This window comes from Octopus bimaculoides, chromosome 21 (genome assembly GCF_046866305.1).
Source record: "Octopus bimaculoides isolate indiv1 chromosome 21, ASM4686630v1, whole genome shotgun sequence".
Taxonomy (NCBI): domain Eukaryota; kingdom Metazoa; phylum Mollusca; class Cephalopoda; order Octopoda; family Octopodidae; genus Octopus; species Octopus bimaculoides.
The window spans coordinates 35,667,237-35,685,500 of record NC_142948.1 but is presented as its reverse complement, the minus strand read 5'-3'; the positions used below and the strand labels follow the sequence as shown (position 1 = coordinate 35,685,500).

Here is an 18,264-nt window from a genome sequence, read left to right as displayed (position 1 = left end):
ACGATCGAACGAACGTACTAACGAACAAACGTAATTACGTACGTACGAACGAACGAACGAATGAATTAAATAAACAACGAACTAAGGTACAAAAGAACGAACGTACGTACGAACAAAAGTACGTACGACCGAACGAACGTAATTACGTACGTACGAACGAACGTACGTACGAACGAACGTACGTACGAACGAACGTACGTACGAACGAACGTACGTACGAACGTACGTACGAACGAACGAACGTAATAACGTACGTACGAACCAACGTAATTCCGTACGTACGAAGGAAGGAACGAACGAACGAACGAACGAATGAATTAAATAAACAACGAACTAAGGTACAAAAGAACGAATGTACGTACGAACAAACGTACGTACGAACGAACGTAAGTACGAACGAACGTAATTACGTTCGGATGTACGAACGTAATTACGTACGTACGAACGTAATTACGTAAGTACGTTCGAATGTAATTACGTATGTACGAACGGACGAAGGTACGTGCGTACGAACGAACGAACGAACGTACTTACGAGCGAACGAACGTACGTACGAACGAACGAACGTAATTACGTACGTACGTACGTACGAACGTAATTACGTACGAACTTACGAATATAATTTCGTACGTACGAATGTAATTACGTACGTACGAATGTAATTACGTACGTACGATCGTAATTACGTACGTACGAATGTAATTACGTACGTACCAACGTAATTAAACACGTACGTACGAACGAACGTAATTACGTACGTACGTACAAACGAACGAACGAACGAATGAATTAAATAAAGAACGAACTAAGGTACAATAGAACGAACGTTCGTACGTACAAACGTACTTATGATCGAACGAACGTACGTACGAACGAACGAACGTAGTTACGTACGTACGAACGTAATTACGTATGTACGAATGTAATTACGTGCGTACGAACGTAATTACGCACGTACGTACGAACGAACGTAATTACGTACGTACGAACGAACGAATGAATTGAAGAAACACCGAACTAAGATACAAAAGAACGAACGTTCGTACGAACAAACGTACGTACGAACGAACGAACGTACGAACGAACGTACGAACGAACGAACGTACGTACGAACGAACGAACGTAATTACGTACGTGCGTACGAATGTAATTACGTCCGTACGAATGTAATTACGTACATACGTACGAACGTAATTACGTACTAACAAACGTAATTAAGTAAGTACGAACGAACGAACGAATGAATTAAAGAAACAACGAACTAAGATACAAAAGAAGGAACTTACGAACAAACGTACGTACGAATGAACGAACGTACGTACGAATGAACGAACGTACGAACGAACGAACGTACGTACGAACGAACGAACGTACGTACGAACGAACGAACGTAATTACGTACGTACGAACGAACGAACGTACGAACGAACGAAGGTACGTACGAACGAAAGAACGTAATTACGTACGTGCGTAGGAATGTAATTACGTACGTACGAATGTAATTACGTGCAAACGAACGTAATTACGTACGTACGTTCGACCGTAATTACGTACAAACGTAGTTTCGTACGTATGTACGAAAGGACGAAGGTACGAACGTACGAACGAAAGAACGAACGATCGACCGAACGAACGTACGTACGATCGAACGAATGTACGTACGTACGAATGTAATTACGTACGTACGAATGTAATTACGTATGTACGAACGTAATTAAACACGTACGTACAAACGAAAGAACGAACGATTGAATTAAATAAAGAAAGAACTAAGGTACAAAAGAACGAACGTACGTACGAACAAACGTACGTAAGATCAAACGTACGTACGAAAGAACGTAATTCCGTACGTACGAACGAATGTACGTACGAACGAATGTACGTACGAACGAACGAACGTAATTACGTACGTACGAACAAACGTAATTATGTCCGTACGTACGAATGTAATTACGTAAGTACGAATGTAATTACGTACGTACGTACGAACGAACGAACGAATGAATTAAATAAACAACGAACTAAGGTACAAAAGAACGAACGTGCGTACGAACAAACCTAATTACGTACGTACGTACGAACGACCGAACGAACGAATGAATTAAATAAACAAGGAACTAAGGTACAAAAGAACGAACGTACGTACGAACAAACGTACGTAAAAACGAACATACGTACGAACAAACGAACGTAATGACGAACGTTCGTACGTACGTTCGATCTTACGTACGTTTGTTTGTACGTACGTTCGTTGTTTTGTACCTTAGTTCGTTCTTTATTTAATTCATTCGTGCGTTCGTTCGCTTGTACGTACGTACGTAATTACGTTCGTTCGTTCGTACGTACGTGTTTAATTACGTTCGTACGTACGTGTTTAATTACGTTCGTACGTACGTACGTGATTACATTCGTACGTACGTAATTACATTCGTAAGTACGTAATTACATTCGTACGCACGTTCGTTCGTACGTACGATTGTTCGTACGTACGTTCGTTCTTTTGTATCTTACTTCGTTGCTTCTTTAATTCATTCGTTCGTTCGTTCGTACTTACGTAATTACGTTCGTTCGTACGTTCGTTCGTTCGTACGTACGTTTGTTCGTACGTACGTTCGTTCTTTTGTATCTTAGTTCGTTGTTTCTTTAATTCATTCGTTTGTTCGTTCGTATGTACGTAATTACGTTCGTTCGTACGTACGTGCGTAATTACGTTCGTACGTACGTAATTACATTCGTACATACGTAATTACGTTCGTACGTACGTAACTACGTTCGTTTGTTCGTACGTACGTTCGTTCGATCATAAGTACGTTTGTACGTACGAACGTTCGTTCTTTTGTACCTTAGTTCTTTATTTAATTCATTCGTTCGTTCGTTCGTTTGTACGTACGTATGTAATTACGTTCGTTCGTACGCACGTGTTTAATTACGTTCGTACGTACGTAATTACGTTCGTTCGTTTGTACGTACGTTCTTTCGCTCGTAAGTACGTTCGTTCGTTCGTACGCACGTACTTTCGTCCGTTCGTACATACGTGATTACATTCGAACGTACTTACGTAATTACGTTCGTACGTGCGTAATTACGTTCGTTCGTACTTACGTTCGTTCGTACGTACGTTTCTTCGTACGTACGTTCGTTCTTTTGTACCTTAGTTCGTTGTTTATTTAATTCATTCGTTTGTTCGTTCAGTAGTACGTACCTACGGAATTACGTTCGTTCGTACGTACGTAATTACGTTCGTTCGTTCGTACGTACGTTTGTTCGTACGTACGTTCGTTCTTTTGTACCTTAGTTCGTTGTTTATTTAATTCTTTCGTTCGTTGGTTCGTTCGTTCGTTCGTACGTACGTAATTACGTTTGTTCGTTCGTACGTACGTAATTACGTTCGTACATACGTACGTAATTACGTACGTTCGTTCGTATTTTCGTTTTTTCGTACGTACGTCCGTTCTTTTGTACCTTAGATCGTTGTTTATTTAATTCATTCGTTCGCTCCTTCGTTCGTACGTACATACGGAAATACGTTCGTTATTACGTTCGTTCGTTCGTACGTAAGTTCGTTTTTACGTACGTTTGATCGTACGTACGTTCGTTCGTTCGTTCGTACGTACGTGTTTAATTACGTTCGTACGTACGTAATTACATTCGTAAGTACGTAATTACATTCGTACCCACGTACGTTCGTTCGTGCGTTCGTTCGTTCGTACGTACGTTTGTTCGTACGTACGTTCGTTCTTTTGTATCTTCGTTGCTTCTTTAATTCATTCGTTCGTTCGTTCGTACTTACGTAATTACGTTCGTACCTACGTAATTACATTCGTACGCACGTACGTAATTACGTTCGTTCGTTCGTAGGTACGTTCGTTCGTTCGTACGTTCGTTCGTTCGTACGTACGTTTGTTCGTACGTACGTTCGTTCTTTTGTATCTTAGTTCGTTGTTTCTTTAATTCATTCGTTTGTTCGTTCGTACGTACGTGCGTAATTACGTTCGTACGTACGTAATTACATTCGTACATACGTAATTACGTTCGTACGTACGTAACTACGTTCGTTTGTTCGTACGTACGTTCGTTCGATCATAAGTACGTTTGTACGTACGAACGTTCGTTCTTTTGTACCTTAGTTCTTTATTTAATTCATTCGTTCGTTCGTTTGTACGTACGTATGTATTACGTTCGTTTGTACGCACGTGTTTACGTTCGTACGTACTTTCGTACGTACGTAATTACGTTCGTTCGTTTGTACGTACGTTCGTTCGCTCGTAAGTACGTTCGTTCGTTCGTACGCACGTACTTTCGTCCGTTCGTACATACGTAATTACATTCGAACGTACTTACGTAATTACGTTCGTGCGTGCGTAATTACGTTCGTTCGTACTTACGTTCGTTCGGACGTACGTTTCTTCGTACGTACGTTCGTTCTTTTGTACCTTAGTTCGTTGTTTATTTAATTCTTTCGTTCGTTGGTTCGTTCGTTCGTTCGTACGTACGTAATTACGTTTGTTCGTTCGTACGTACATTCGTTCGATCGTAAGTACGTTCGTTCGTTCGTTTGTACGCACGTACCTTCGTCCGTTCGTACATACGTACGTAACTCCGTATGTACGTAATTACGTTCGAACGTACGTACGTAATTACGTTCGTACGTACGTAATTACATTCGTACATACGTCATTACATTCGTACGCGCGTACGTAATTACGTTCGTTCGTTTGTACGTACGTAATTTCTTTCGTACATACGTACGTTCGTTCGTATGTTCGTTTTTTCGTACGTACGTCCGTTCTTTTGTACCTTAGATCGTTGTTTATTTAATTCATTCGTGCGTTCGTTCGGTTGTACGTACGTACGTAATTACGTTCGTTCGTTCGTACGTACGTGTTTAATTACGTTCGTACGTACGTACGTGATTACATTCGTACGTACGTAATTACATTCGTAAGTACGTAATTACATTCGTACGCACGTACGTAATTACGTTCGTTCGTTCGTACGTAGTTCGTTCGTACGTTCGTTCGTTCGTACGTACGTTTGTTCGTACGTACGTTCGTTCTTTTGTATCTTACTTCGTTGCTTCTTTAATTCATTCGTTCGTTCGTTCGTACGTACGTAATTACGTTCGTTAGTACGTAAATACGTTCGTACGTATGTACGTAATTACATTCGTACGTACGTAATTACATTCGTACGCACGTACGTAATTACGTTCGTTCGTTCGTACGTTCGTTCGTTCGTTCGTACGTACGTTTGTTCGTACGTTCGTTCGTTCTTTTGTATCTTAGTTCGTTGTTTCTTTAATTCATTCGTTTGTTCGTTCGTACGTACGTAATTACGTTCGTTCGTACGTACGTGCGTAATTACGTTCGTACGTACGTAATTACATTCGTACATACGTAATTACGTTCGTACGTACGTAACTACGTTCGTTTGTTCGTACGTACGTTCGTTCGATCATAAGTACGTTTGTACGTACGAACGTTCGTTCTTTTGTACCTTAGTTCTTTATTTAATTCATTCGTTCGTTCGTTCGTTTGTACGTACGTATGTAATTACGTTCGTTCGTACGCACGTGTTTAATTACGTTCGTACGTACGTAATTACGTTCGTTCGTTTGTACGTACGTTCTTTCGCTCGTAAGTACGTTCGTTCGTTCGTACGCACGTACTTTCGTCCGTTCGTACATACGTGATTACATTCGAACGTACTTACGTAATTACGTTCGTACGTGCGTAATTACGTTCGTTTGTACGTAATTACATTCGTACGTACGTCATTACATTCGTACGCGCGTACGTGATTACGTTCGTTCGTTCGTACGTACGTAATTTCTTTCGTACATACGTACGTAATTACGTACGTTCGTTCGTATGTTCGTTTTTTCGTACGTACGTCCGTTCTTTTGTACCTTAGATCGTTGTTTATTTAATTCATTCGTGCGTTCGTTCGGTTGTACGTACGTACGTAATTACGTTCGTTCGTTCGTACGTACGTGTTTAATTACGTTCGTACGTACGTGTTTAATTACGTTCGTACGTACGTACGTGATTACATTCGTACGTACGTAATTACATTCGTAAGTACGTAATTACATTCGTACGGACGTACGTAATTACGTTCGTTCGTTCGTACGTACGTTCGTTCGTTCGCACGTACGTTCGTTCGTACGTTCGTTCGTTCGTACGTACGTTTGTTCGTACGTACGTTCGTTCTTTTGTATCTTACTTCGTTGCTTCTTTAATTCATTCGTTCGTTCGTTCGTACTTACGTAATTACGTTCGTTAGTACGTAAATACGTTCGTACGTATGTACGTAATTACATTCGTACGTACTTAATTACATTCGTACGCACGTACGTAATTACGTTCGTTCTTTCGTACGTTCGTTCGTTCGTACGTACGTTTGTTCGTACGTACGTTCGTTCTTTTGTATCTTAGTTCGTTGTTTCTTTAATTCATTCGTTTGTTCGTTCGTACATACGTAATTACGTTCGTTCGTACGTAACTACGTTCGTTTGTTCGTACGTACGTTCGTTCGATCATAAGTACGTTTGTACGTACGAACGTTCGTTCTTTTGTACCTTAGTTCTTTATTTAATTCATTCGTTCGTTCGTTCGTTTGTACGTACGTATGTAATTACGTTCGTTCGTACGCACGTGTTTAATTACGTTCGTACGTACGTAATTACGTTCGTTCGTTTGTACGTACGTTCTTTCGCTCGTAAGTACGTTCGTTCGTTCGTACGCACGTACTTTCGTCCGTTCGTACATACGTGATTACATTCGAACGTACTTACGTAATTACGTTCGTACGTGCGTAATTACGTTCGTTCGTACTTACGTTCGTTCGTACGTACGTAATTACGTTCGTACGTACGTAATTACATTCGTACGTACGTCATTACATTCGTACGCGCGTACGTAATTACGTTCGTACATACGTACGTAATTACGTACGTTCGTTCGTATTTTCGTTTTTTCGTACGTACGTCCGTTCTTTTGTACCTTAGATCGTTGTTTATTTAATTCATTCGTTCGCTCCTTCGTTCGTACGTACATACGGAAATACGTTCGTTATTACGTTCGTTCGTTCGTACGTAAGTTCGTTTTTACGTACGTTTGATCGTACGTACGTTCGTTCGTTCGTACGTACGTGTTTAATTACGTTCGTACGTACGTGTTTAATTACGTTCGTACGTACGTACGTGATTACCTTCGTACGTACGTAATTACATTCGTAAGTACGTAATTACATTCGTACCCACGTACGTTCGTTCGTACGTTCGTTCGTACGTTCGTTCTTTCGTACGTACGTTTGTTCGTACGTACGTTCGTTCTTTTGTATCTTACTTCGTTGCTTCTTTAATTCATTCGTTCGTTCGTTCGTACTTACGTAATTACGTTCGTACCTACGTAATTACATTCGTACGCACGTACGTAATTACGTTCGTTCGTTCGTAGGTACGTTCGTTCGTTCGTACGTTCGTTCGTTCGTACGTACGTTTGTTCGTACGTACGTTCGTTCTTTTGTATCTTAGTTCGTTGTTTCTTTAATTCATTCGTTTGTTCGTTCGTACGTACGTGCGTAATTACGTTCGTACGTACGCAATTACATTCGTACATACGTAATTACGTTCGTACGTACGTAACTACGTTCGTTTGTTCGTACGTACGTTCGTTCGATCATAAGTACGTTTGTACGTACGAACGTTCGTTCTTTTGTACCTTAGTTCTTTATTTAATTCATTCGTTCGTTCGTTCGTTTGTACGTACGTATGTAATTACGTTCGTTCGTACGCACGTGTTTAATTACGTTCGTACGTACGTAATTACGTTCGTTCGTTTGTACGTACGTTCTTTCGCTCGTAAGTACGTTCGTTCATTCGTACGCACGTACTTTCGTCCGTTCGTACATACGTGATTACATTCGAACGTACTTACGTAATTACGTTCGTACGTGCGTAATTACGTTCGTTCGTACTTACGTTCGTTCGTACGTACGTTTCTTCGTACGTACATTCGTTCTTTTGTACCTTAGTTCGTTGTTTATTTAATTCATTCGTTCGTTCGTTCATTAGTACGTACGTACGGAATTACGTTCGTTCGTACGTACGTAATTACGTTCGTTCGTTCGTACGTACGTTTGTTCGTACGTACGTTCGTTCTTTTGTACCTTAGTTCGTTGTTTATTTAATTCTTTCGTTCGTTGGTTCGTTCGTTCGTTCGTACGTACGTAATTACGTTTGTTCGTTCGTACGTACATTCGTTCGATCGTAAGTACGTTCGTTCGTTCGTTTGTACGCATGTACCTTCTTCCGTTCGTACATACGTACGTAACTCCGTATGTACGTAATTACGTTCGAACGTACGTACGTAATTACGTTCGTACGTACGTAATTACATTCGTACGTACGTCATTACATTCGTACGCGCGTACGTAATTACGTTCGTTCGTTCGTACGTACGTAATTACGTTCGTACATACGTACGTAATTACGTACGTTCGTTTGTATTTTCGTTTTTTCGTACGTACGTCCGTTCTTTTGTACCTTAGATCGTTGTTTATTTAATTCATTCGTTCGCTCCTTCGTTCGTACGTACATACGGAAATACGTTCGTTATTACGTTCGTTCGTTCGTACGTAAGTTCGTTTTTACGTACGTTTGATCGTACGTACGTTCGTTCGTTCGTACGTACGTGTTTAATTACGTTCGTACGTACGTACGTGATTACCTTCGTACGTACGTAATTACATTCGTAAGTACGTAATTACATTCGTACCCACGTACGTTCGTTCGTACGTTCGTTCGTTCGTACGTACGTTTGTTCGTACGTACGTTCGTTCTTTTGTATCTTACTTCGTTGCTTCTTTAATTCATTCGTTCGTTCGTTCGTACTTACGTAATTACGTTCGTACCTACGTAATTACATTCGTACGCACGTACGTAATTACGTTCGTTCGTTCGTAGGTACGTTCGTTCGTTCGTACGTTCGTTCGTTCGTACGTACGTTCGTTCTTTTGTATCTTAGTTCGTTGTTTCTTTAATTCATTCGTTTGTTCGTTCGTACGTACGTGCGTAATTACGTTCGTACGTACGTAATTACATTCGTACATACGTAATTACGTTCGTACGTACGTAACTACGTTCGTTTGTTCGTACGTACGTTCGTTCGATCATAAGTACGTTTGTACGTACGAACGTTCGTTCTTTTGTACATTAGTTCTTTATTTAATTCATTCGTTCGTTCGTTCGTTTGTACGTACGTATGTAATTACGTTCGTTCGTACGCACGTGTTTACGTTCGTACGTACGTTCGTACGTACGTAATTACGTTCGTTCGTTTGTACGTACGTTCGTTCGCTCGTAAGTACGTTCGTTCGTTCGTACGCACGTACTTTCGTCCGTTCGTACATACGTAATTACATTCGAACGTACTTACGTAATGACGTTCGTGTGTGCGTAATTACGTTCGTTCGTACTTACGTTCGTTCGTACGTACGTTTCTTCGTACGTACGTTCGTTCTTTTGTACCTTAGTTCGTTGTTTATTTAATTCTTTCGTTCGTTGGTTCGTTCGTTCGTTCGTACGTACGTAATTACGTTTGTTCGTTCGTACGTACATTCGTTCGATCGTAAGTACGTTCGTTCGTTCGTTTGTACGCACGTACCTTCGTCCGTTCGTATATACGTACGTAACTCCGTATATACGTAATTACGTTCGAACGTACGTACGTAATTACGTTCGTACGTACGTAATTACATTCGTACGTACGTCATTACATTCGTACGCGCGTACGTAATTACGTTCGTTCGTTCGTACGTACGTAATTACTTTCGTACATACGTACGTAATTACGTACGTTCGTTCGTATGTTCGTTTTTTCGTACGTACGTCCGTTCTTTTGTACCTTAGATCGTTGTTTATTTAATTCATTCGTTCGCTCCTTCGTTCGTACGTACATACGGAAATACGTTCGTAATTACGTTCGTTCGTTCGTTCGTACGTAAGTTCGTTTTTACGTACGTTTGATCGTACGTACGTTCGTTCTTTTGTACCTTAGTTCCTTGTTTATTTAATTCATTCGTTCGTTCGGTCGTTGGTACGTACGTACATAATTAGGTTTGTTCGTACGTACGTTCGTTCTTTTGTACCTTAGTTCGTTGTTTATTTAATTCATTTGTTCGCTCCTTCGTTCGTACGTACGTACGTAATTACATTCGTACGTACGTACATAATTACGTTTGTTCGTACGTACGTAATTACGTTCGTTCGTTCGTACGTACATTCGTTCGTACGTACGTACGTACGGAATTACGTTCTTTCGTATGTACGTAATTACGTTGTTTCGTACGTACGTTTGATCTTACGTACGTTTGTTCGTACGTACGTTCGTTCTTTTGTAACTTAGTTCGTTCTTTATTTAATTCTTTCGTTCGTTCGTTCGTTTGTACGTATGTGCTTAATTACGTTCGTACGTACGTACGTAATTACATTCGTACGTTCGTTCGTTCGTACGTTCGTTCATTCGTACGAACGTTTGTTCGTACGTACGTTCGTTCTTTTGTATCTTAGTTCGTTGTTTCTTTAATTCATTCGTTCGTTCGTTCGTTAGTTCGTAATTACGTTCGGACGTATGGACATAATTACATTCGTACCTACGTAATTACATTCGTACGCGGCGTACGTAATTACGTACGTTCGTTCGATCGTACGTTTGTTCGTTCGTACGTTCGTTCGTTCGTACGTACGTTTGTTCGTACGTACGTTCTTTCTTTTGTATCTTAGTTCGTTGTTTCTTTAATTCATTCGTTCGTTCGTACGGACGTAATTACGTTCGTTCGTACGTACGTGTGTAATTACGTTCGTACGTACGTAATTACATTCGTACATACGTAATTACGTTCGTACGTACGTAACTACGTTCGTTCGTTCGTACGTACGTTCGTTCGATCATAAGTACGTTTGTACGTACGAACGTTCATTCTTTTTTACCTTAGTTCGTTCTTTATTTAATTCATTCGTTCGTTCGTTCGTTTGTACATACGTACGTGTTCAATTACGTTCGTACGTACGTACGTAATTACATTCGTACGCGCGTACGTAATTACGTTCGTTCGTTCGTACGTACGTAAGTACGTTCGTACATACCTACGTAATTACGTACGTTCGTAAGTACGTTCGTTCGTATGTTCGTTTTTTCGTACGTACGTCCGTTCTTTTCTACCTTAGTTCGTTGTTTATTTAATTCATTCGTTCGCTCCTTCGTTCGTACGTACATACGGAAATACGTTCGTAATTACGTTCGTTCGTTCGTTCGTACGTAAGTTCGTTTTTACGTACGTTTGATCGTACGTACGTTCGTTCTTTTGTACCTTAGTTCCTTGTTTATTTAATTCATTCGTTCGTTCGGTCGTTGGTACGTACGTACATAATTAGGTTTGTTCGTACGTACGTTCGTTCTTTTGTACCTTAGTTCGTTGTTTATTTAATTCATTCTTTCGTTCGTTCGTACGTACGTACATAATTACGTTTGTTCGTACGTACCTAATTACGTTCGTTCGTTCGTACGTACATTCGTTCGTACGTACGTACGTACGGAATTACGTTCTTTCGTATGTACGTAATTACGTTCTTTCGTACGTACGTTTGATCTTACGTACGTTTGTTCGTACGTACGTTCGTTCTTTATTTAATTCTTTCGTTCGTTCGTTCGTTTGTACGTATGTGCTTAATTACGTTCGTACGTACGTACGTAATTACATTCGTACGTTCGTTCGTTCGTACGTTCGTTCATTCGTACGAACGTTTGTTCGTACGTACGTTCGTTCTTTTGTATCTTAGTTCGTTGTTTCTTTAATTCATTCGTTCGTTCGTTCGTTAGTTCGTAATTACGTTCGGACGTATGGACATAATTACATTCGTACCTACGTAATTACATTCGTACGCGGCGTACGTAATTACGTACGTTCGTTCGATCGTACGTTTGTTCGTTCGTACGTTCGTTCGTTCGTACGTACGTTTGTTCGTACGTACGTTCTTTCTTTTGTATCTTAGTTCGTTGTTTCTTTAATTCATTCGTTCGTTCGTACGGACGTAATTACGTTCGTTCGTACGTACGTGTGTAATTACGTTCGTACGTACGTAATTACATTCGTACATACGTAATTACGTTCGTACGTACGTAACTACGTTCGTGCGTTCGTTCGTACGTACGTTCGTTCGTACGTACGTTCGTTCGATCATAAGTACGTTTGTACGTACGAACGTTCATTCTTTTTTACCTTAGTTCGTTCTTTATTTAATTCATTCGTTCGTTCGTTCGTTTGTACATACGTACGTGTTCAATTACGTTCGTACGTACGTACGTAATTACATTCGTACGCGCGTACGTAATTACGTTCGTTCGTTCGTACGTACGTAAGTACGTTCGTACATACCTACGTAATTACGTACGTTCGTAAGTACGTTCGTTCGTATGTTCGTTTTTTCGTACGTACGTCCGTTCTTTTGTACCTTAGTTCGTTGTTTATTTAATTCATTTGTTCGCTCCTTCGTTCGTACGTACATACGGAAATACGTTCGTCATTACGTTCGTTTGTTCGTACGTATGTTCGTTTTTACGTACGTTTGTTCGTACGTACGTTCGTTCTTTTGTACCTTAGTTCCTTGTTTATTTAATTCATTCGTTCGTTCGCTCGTTCGTACGTACGTACGTAATTACGTATGTACGAATGTAATTACGTACGTACGAACGAATGTACGTACGAACGAACGTAATTACGTACGTACGAACAAACGTAATTATGTACGTACGTTCGAATGTAATTACGTACTTACGAATGTAACTACGTACGTACGTACGAACGAACGAATGAATGAATTAAATAAACAACGAACTAAGGTACAAAAGAACGAACGTACGTACGAAGAAACCTAATTACGTACGTACGAACGACCGAACGAACGAATGAATTAAATAAACAACGAACTAAGGTACAAAAGAACGAGCGTACGTACGAACAAACGTACGTAAGAACGCACGTACCTTCGAACACGTACATACGAACGATCGTACGTACAAACGAACGTAGTTACGTACGTATGTACGAACGTAATTACGTACGTAGTAATGTAATTATGTACATACGTTGTTACGTACGTATGTAAGAACGGACGAAGTAGGTGCGTACAAACGAACGAACGAACGAATGAATGAATTAAATAAACAACGAACTAAGGTACAAAAGAACGAACGTACATACGAACAAACGTACGTACGAACGAACGAACGAACGTAATTCCTTACGTACGAACGAACGTAATTACTTACTTACGAACGAACGTAATTCCGTACGTACGTACGAACGTAATTATGTACGTACGTACGAATGTAATTACGTACGTACGAACGTAATTAAACACGTACGTACGAACGAACGTAATTACGTACGTACGAACGAACGAACGAACGAATGAATTAAATAAACAACGAACGAACGTAATTCCGTATGTAGGTACGAACGAAGGAGCGAACTAATGAATTAAATAAACAACGAACTAAAGTACAAAGGAACGAACATACGTACGAACGAACGTAATTACGTATGTATGTACGAACGTAATTACGTACGTACGAACGTAATTACGTACGTACGAATGTAATTACGTACGACTGTAATTACGTACGTACGTTCGAACGTAATTCCGTATGTACGTAGTTATGTACGAACGGACGAAGGTACATGCGTACAAACGACCGAACGAACGTACTTACGATCGAACGAACGTACGTACGTTCGTTCGTTCTATCGTACTTATGTACGTAATTACGTTCGTTCTTTCGTTCGTTTGTTCGATCGTTCGTTCGTTCGTACGTACGTACGTACTTGCATTCGTTCATTTTTACATTCATTCGTACGTTCGTTCGTTCTTTCGTACGTATGTACGTAATTACCTTCGTTCGTACGTACGTAATTACGTTCGTACGTACGTAATTACGTTCCTACGTACGTACGTAATTACGTTCGTACGTATGTACGTAATTACGTACGTACGTAATTACGTTCGTATATACGTATGTAATTACGTTCGTTCCTTCGATCGTTCGGTCGATCGTTCTTTCGTTTGTACCTACGTACGTTTGTTCATTTGTTCGTTCAGTCGTACGTTCGTTCGTTCTTTCGGTCGTTCGTACTTTCCTTCCTTCATTTCCTTCGCCCGTTCGTTCATACGTACGCATGTTATTTCGTTCGAGCGTTTGTACGTTCGGATGTATGTGCGTACGGGAAGACCACTGTATGGATTTGGATTTAAAAAAAAGCAGACCAATGGTTTGATGCTATGGGGATGCAGGCTGGAACATGATCAACCCCGACGGGGTCAAATGGGCAAGGGGTTCTGATGTTGAAAAAACAGAAACCCTCTGAGACTAGAAGCATCACTGACGGTGCATCTCAGAGCATCCGTAAGATGTATATTACAGCTCAAAATTTTATAAAATGAAAATTGAACGAACATAAGAACATGATTTTATTTAACAGTTACAGGTACAAATTAATACAATTCTAAAGCAGAATGTCTTTAATCATTATCGATTCGCTTAAAAAAGACAAAGACCAAAACAATTTTTAGCACATCGTATACAAACTGTCCAATTTCAAAAACGCTCTTCTTATTCAGTACAGCGTACAGTATATTGCATGGTATTGTATAGTATATTCGGATTTCTGGAAGTCGGATAGGAGATCCGGTAATGTATTAGTATTTCCCCCACTTCTCTTTTCTATCTTCCATTCAATTTGTGGTGAGCTGGGTAAACGGGCCTGCTTGCGACTGCAGATTGAGAGAAGCGAGGGTGGAGAGGGCAGTTGCCCTAGTGGCCTGGGTGTTCGTGATTTGGTGGGGGTTTCACTAGCAGGTCTCGGATGTCTCTCCGCTCTTGGGGAATTTTTCTTTTCATGTTTGAATTTTTTCTTGTTTGAATTATTTTTGTCTGGATCTTTTGTTTCATTGCTTTTGTTATTTTACTGTTTACACGCCTTCGTGTAATCTTTCATCATATCATATCGTATTGTATTGTACTGCACCGTCCTTGGTCTCTGTGGAGAATAAAGAAATCATTATGAGAATAAAGAACGTCATTGTTATCGAAATATCGGGACAGATGGCGACAGTAAACACGCTAACTTTTTTCTATTAATGGATGGATATTGTATATTTATTTTGCTTATGAATGAACAATTTAGTAAAAATAAATTTAAAAAAAGAATTGGTTAATTCAACGTCGGAAATACCAGCCACCCACTTACCAAATATTTCTAGTCAGTGATCTATCATGGAACCTAATCTTTTTTTCCTCCACAGGTGGTACCACTATCGTTTTTGGCTATTCTCAGTACATTTATTTTCTTTTCAAGCAGCGAGCTGGCCGAGTCGTTAGCGCGCCGGGCGAAATGCTTATCGGTATTTCGTCCGTCTTTACGTTCTGAGTTCAAATTCCGCCGAGGTTGACTTTGCCTTTCATCCATTCGGGGTCAATAAATTAAGTACCAGTTGCGTACTGGGGCCGATCTAATCGACTGGCCCTCTCCCCCAAAATTTCGGGTCTTGTGCCTAGAGTAGAAAATAATATTTTTTTTGCTTTAAAAATCCTGTTTAGAATTGTTAAATTCTTTTATTATTCCTATTTAAAAGTTAGAGAAAAAAGTTCGATGCTTAGTATATTTGTAGGATCCCCTCCTTCTAAGCTGGTGAGGTGGGTGTAGTTTAAGTTCCATATAGGTGATACACAAGCGCTCAGTTCTTAGTGCACTGCTTCCTGTAGCGGAAACAGCTGTAAGATCTTGAAGCAGGCTAAATAATACATACACACACATGTTCAGATTATGAATCTACTTATTTCTTTATTTTCTCTCTCTCTCTCTCTCCAACAGATCCTATGGGCGTTTATCTGTGTGTTGCTGTTTTATCGAACGTTCAACCGTTACAAATATGAGCCACGGTTCTACTACGTACACCAGATGTTAGGGGTGAGTAAAGCCATTTTATATCGTTTCCATTAATGGGGATGCCAGGGGCTGCAACAGTACTGCGTGATAGTTGTATATTAAGTGGTATGGTTGTTGAAAAAGTGCATATAGTGTGGTAGTATGGCGATAGTTGCAGTGGTAGTGTACTTAAAAACAACAAGAAAACCTAGTACTTATTCTACTGGTTGTCAAGCGGTGGTGGGGGATAAGCACAGACACAGACACACACACGTATCTATGGTAGTGTTGTAGTGAAGGCTGTAGCGGTGTGTTGGTGATTGTAGTAGTGTGGTAGTGTATATAGTGGTGAGGTGGTTGTTGCAGTGATGTGTTTAAAGTTGTAGTGGTATACATAGGAGTATCATAGTATGGTGATGGTTGTAGTGTGATAGCACATGGCTTAGTTGTTAGTGGATTCGGCTCATGATCGTATGGTCGAGAGTTCGATTCCTGGTGGTGTGTTTTGTCCTTGAGCAAGACACTTTATTTCACGCTGTTCCAGTCCACTCATGTGGCAAAAATGAGTTGTACCAGTAATTCAAAGGGCCAGCCTTGTCAGATTCTGTGTCACACTGAATCTCCCCGAGAACTACGTTAAGGGTATGACGTGTGTCTGTGGAGTACTCAGCTACTTGCACGTTAATTTCATGAGAAGACTGTTCTGTTGACTGAAGTAACTGGAACACTCATCGTCGTAACCGACGGAGTATTCAGCCATGGTTGTAGTGGTATGCTAGTGGTATGCTAGGGTGTTGTAATACAGATATAAATGGTGGTGTTGCGATTGTTGTTGAAGTGAGCTGGTTATTGCAGTAGTGATCGTGATGTTGCGGGATCGCTGCAGTGTTGAGGTGGTGGTAGATATAGTGGTATCATTGTTGCTGTACTGGTCTGGTGTTATATGCAGCATTGTTTTGGCGGCTGCAGTACTGCAGTGGTGGATGTGATGGTTGCTGAAGATACGATGTTTACTAGAATTGAAACCTACCGCTGCCTTACCTTCTGTTTCTTCCATTTTAGTCATCGCTGTGCATCTCACGTGGGTCAGCGTCTGTGATAAATCTCAATTGTGGATTGGTTCTTCTACCCATGTGTCGAGTCGTAGTTACTTCCTTACGTGGCATACTAAGAAAGGTTAGTAGAGATTCCTTCCTTTAAAAAAAAAAAAAATCCAAAACGTTCAACCAATCATACGTTAATCAATCTGACAGATTGAACAGAATCTAAGAAGACTGGTGGTGGTCTGTGTCGGTAAGACTTGCATAATTTGTAAAAAGTGACCGAAAGAGTACAGTGATATTCCTGTGGGGAGTAGAGTATCTAATGTTTCGGATAAAGTTGACAGAAGGGAAATTAAAGCATGACATGAGTGTTTTACACCTTTCTCTGCATGCACGCATGCACATACGTACATGCTAAGTCTGTGCGTGTAAGACACACAAACACATATATACACATATATAATACAAACAAACACATATATTCTGAGTTCTTTTTTGCGACTCACGTTTCACGCCACCAATACTGGACATGTACCTCTCATGAAACAAAATACAATATTAGTAACTAAGTTGCAGACAATGTTTAGTGGTTAAAAAAATGCAAGAAAGATTAATCGATCAAGCGACATGAATAAATAAAAAAAATAAAAAACAGTCCGCACTGCTGAGTAAAGGAAAAACAAACAGATATACTGAGTTATAGCAGTTCTTGCCTGACGATCGCTGTAACGTGAAACTCAAGTCGTAAAAACGGAATTTTGTTAATATTAGCCTTATGTCCAACACGTAGTAAGTTCTCATTCATCGACGAAAAGTGCCGTTTCAACACACACACACACGATCAGAATTCATATTCTTGTTGTCGAAACGGACGCACAGACACGAAGAACTGAGAGCTCTTCGATGCATGAATACACTCCACCACCATTTCTTGCTCGGCATTGATTGGTAGAATTGTCAGAGCCTCGAACGCGTTTAAATGCCGTTAAATATTACTTTGCAGTATTAATGTTGCCTTTGTCGCTAATATATACTCATGACGTAAAACTGGTTTTCTTTTTTTCTTTTCTCTCTTCCAGATGAGTATGTACACGATGCGAGTGATCATAGATTCGTGTAAAGGCTTCCATATAGCGTGCGCCTATGCTATAGTTCTTTCTTCAGGTAAGACTCAGCTCCATACTTTGTTAAGCTTCCGATCAAGGTGGGCTGTGTGGTTAAGAAACTCGCTTTG

At 40.1% G+C, this 18,264-nt stretch overlaps 1 protein-coding gene across 2 annotated transcripts in view; it reads left to right on the top strand.

Annotated features, from left to right (window-relative positions):
- LOC106872142 (NADPH oxidase 4) overlaps nt 1-18,264 on the top strand; it is an 86,395-nt gene that overhangs the window by 48,001 nt on the left and 20,130 nt on the right. For both annotated transcript variants that reach the window (XR_016237798.1, XM_089339100.1), the window contains exons 2-4: nt 15,934-16,029; nt 17,050-17,163; nt 18,110-18,194. Coding sequence is in view for 1 of the 2 variants with exons in the window: in XM_089339100.1 (XP_089195226.1) it covers nt 15,934-16,029; nt 17,050-17,163; nt 18,110-18,194 (295 nt within the window). In the remaining variant the exon portion in view is untranslated. The remainder of the gene's footprint in view (nt 1-15,933; nt 16,030-17,049; nt 17,164-18,109; nt 18,195-18,264) is intronic.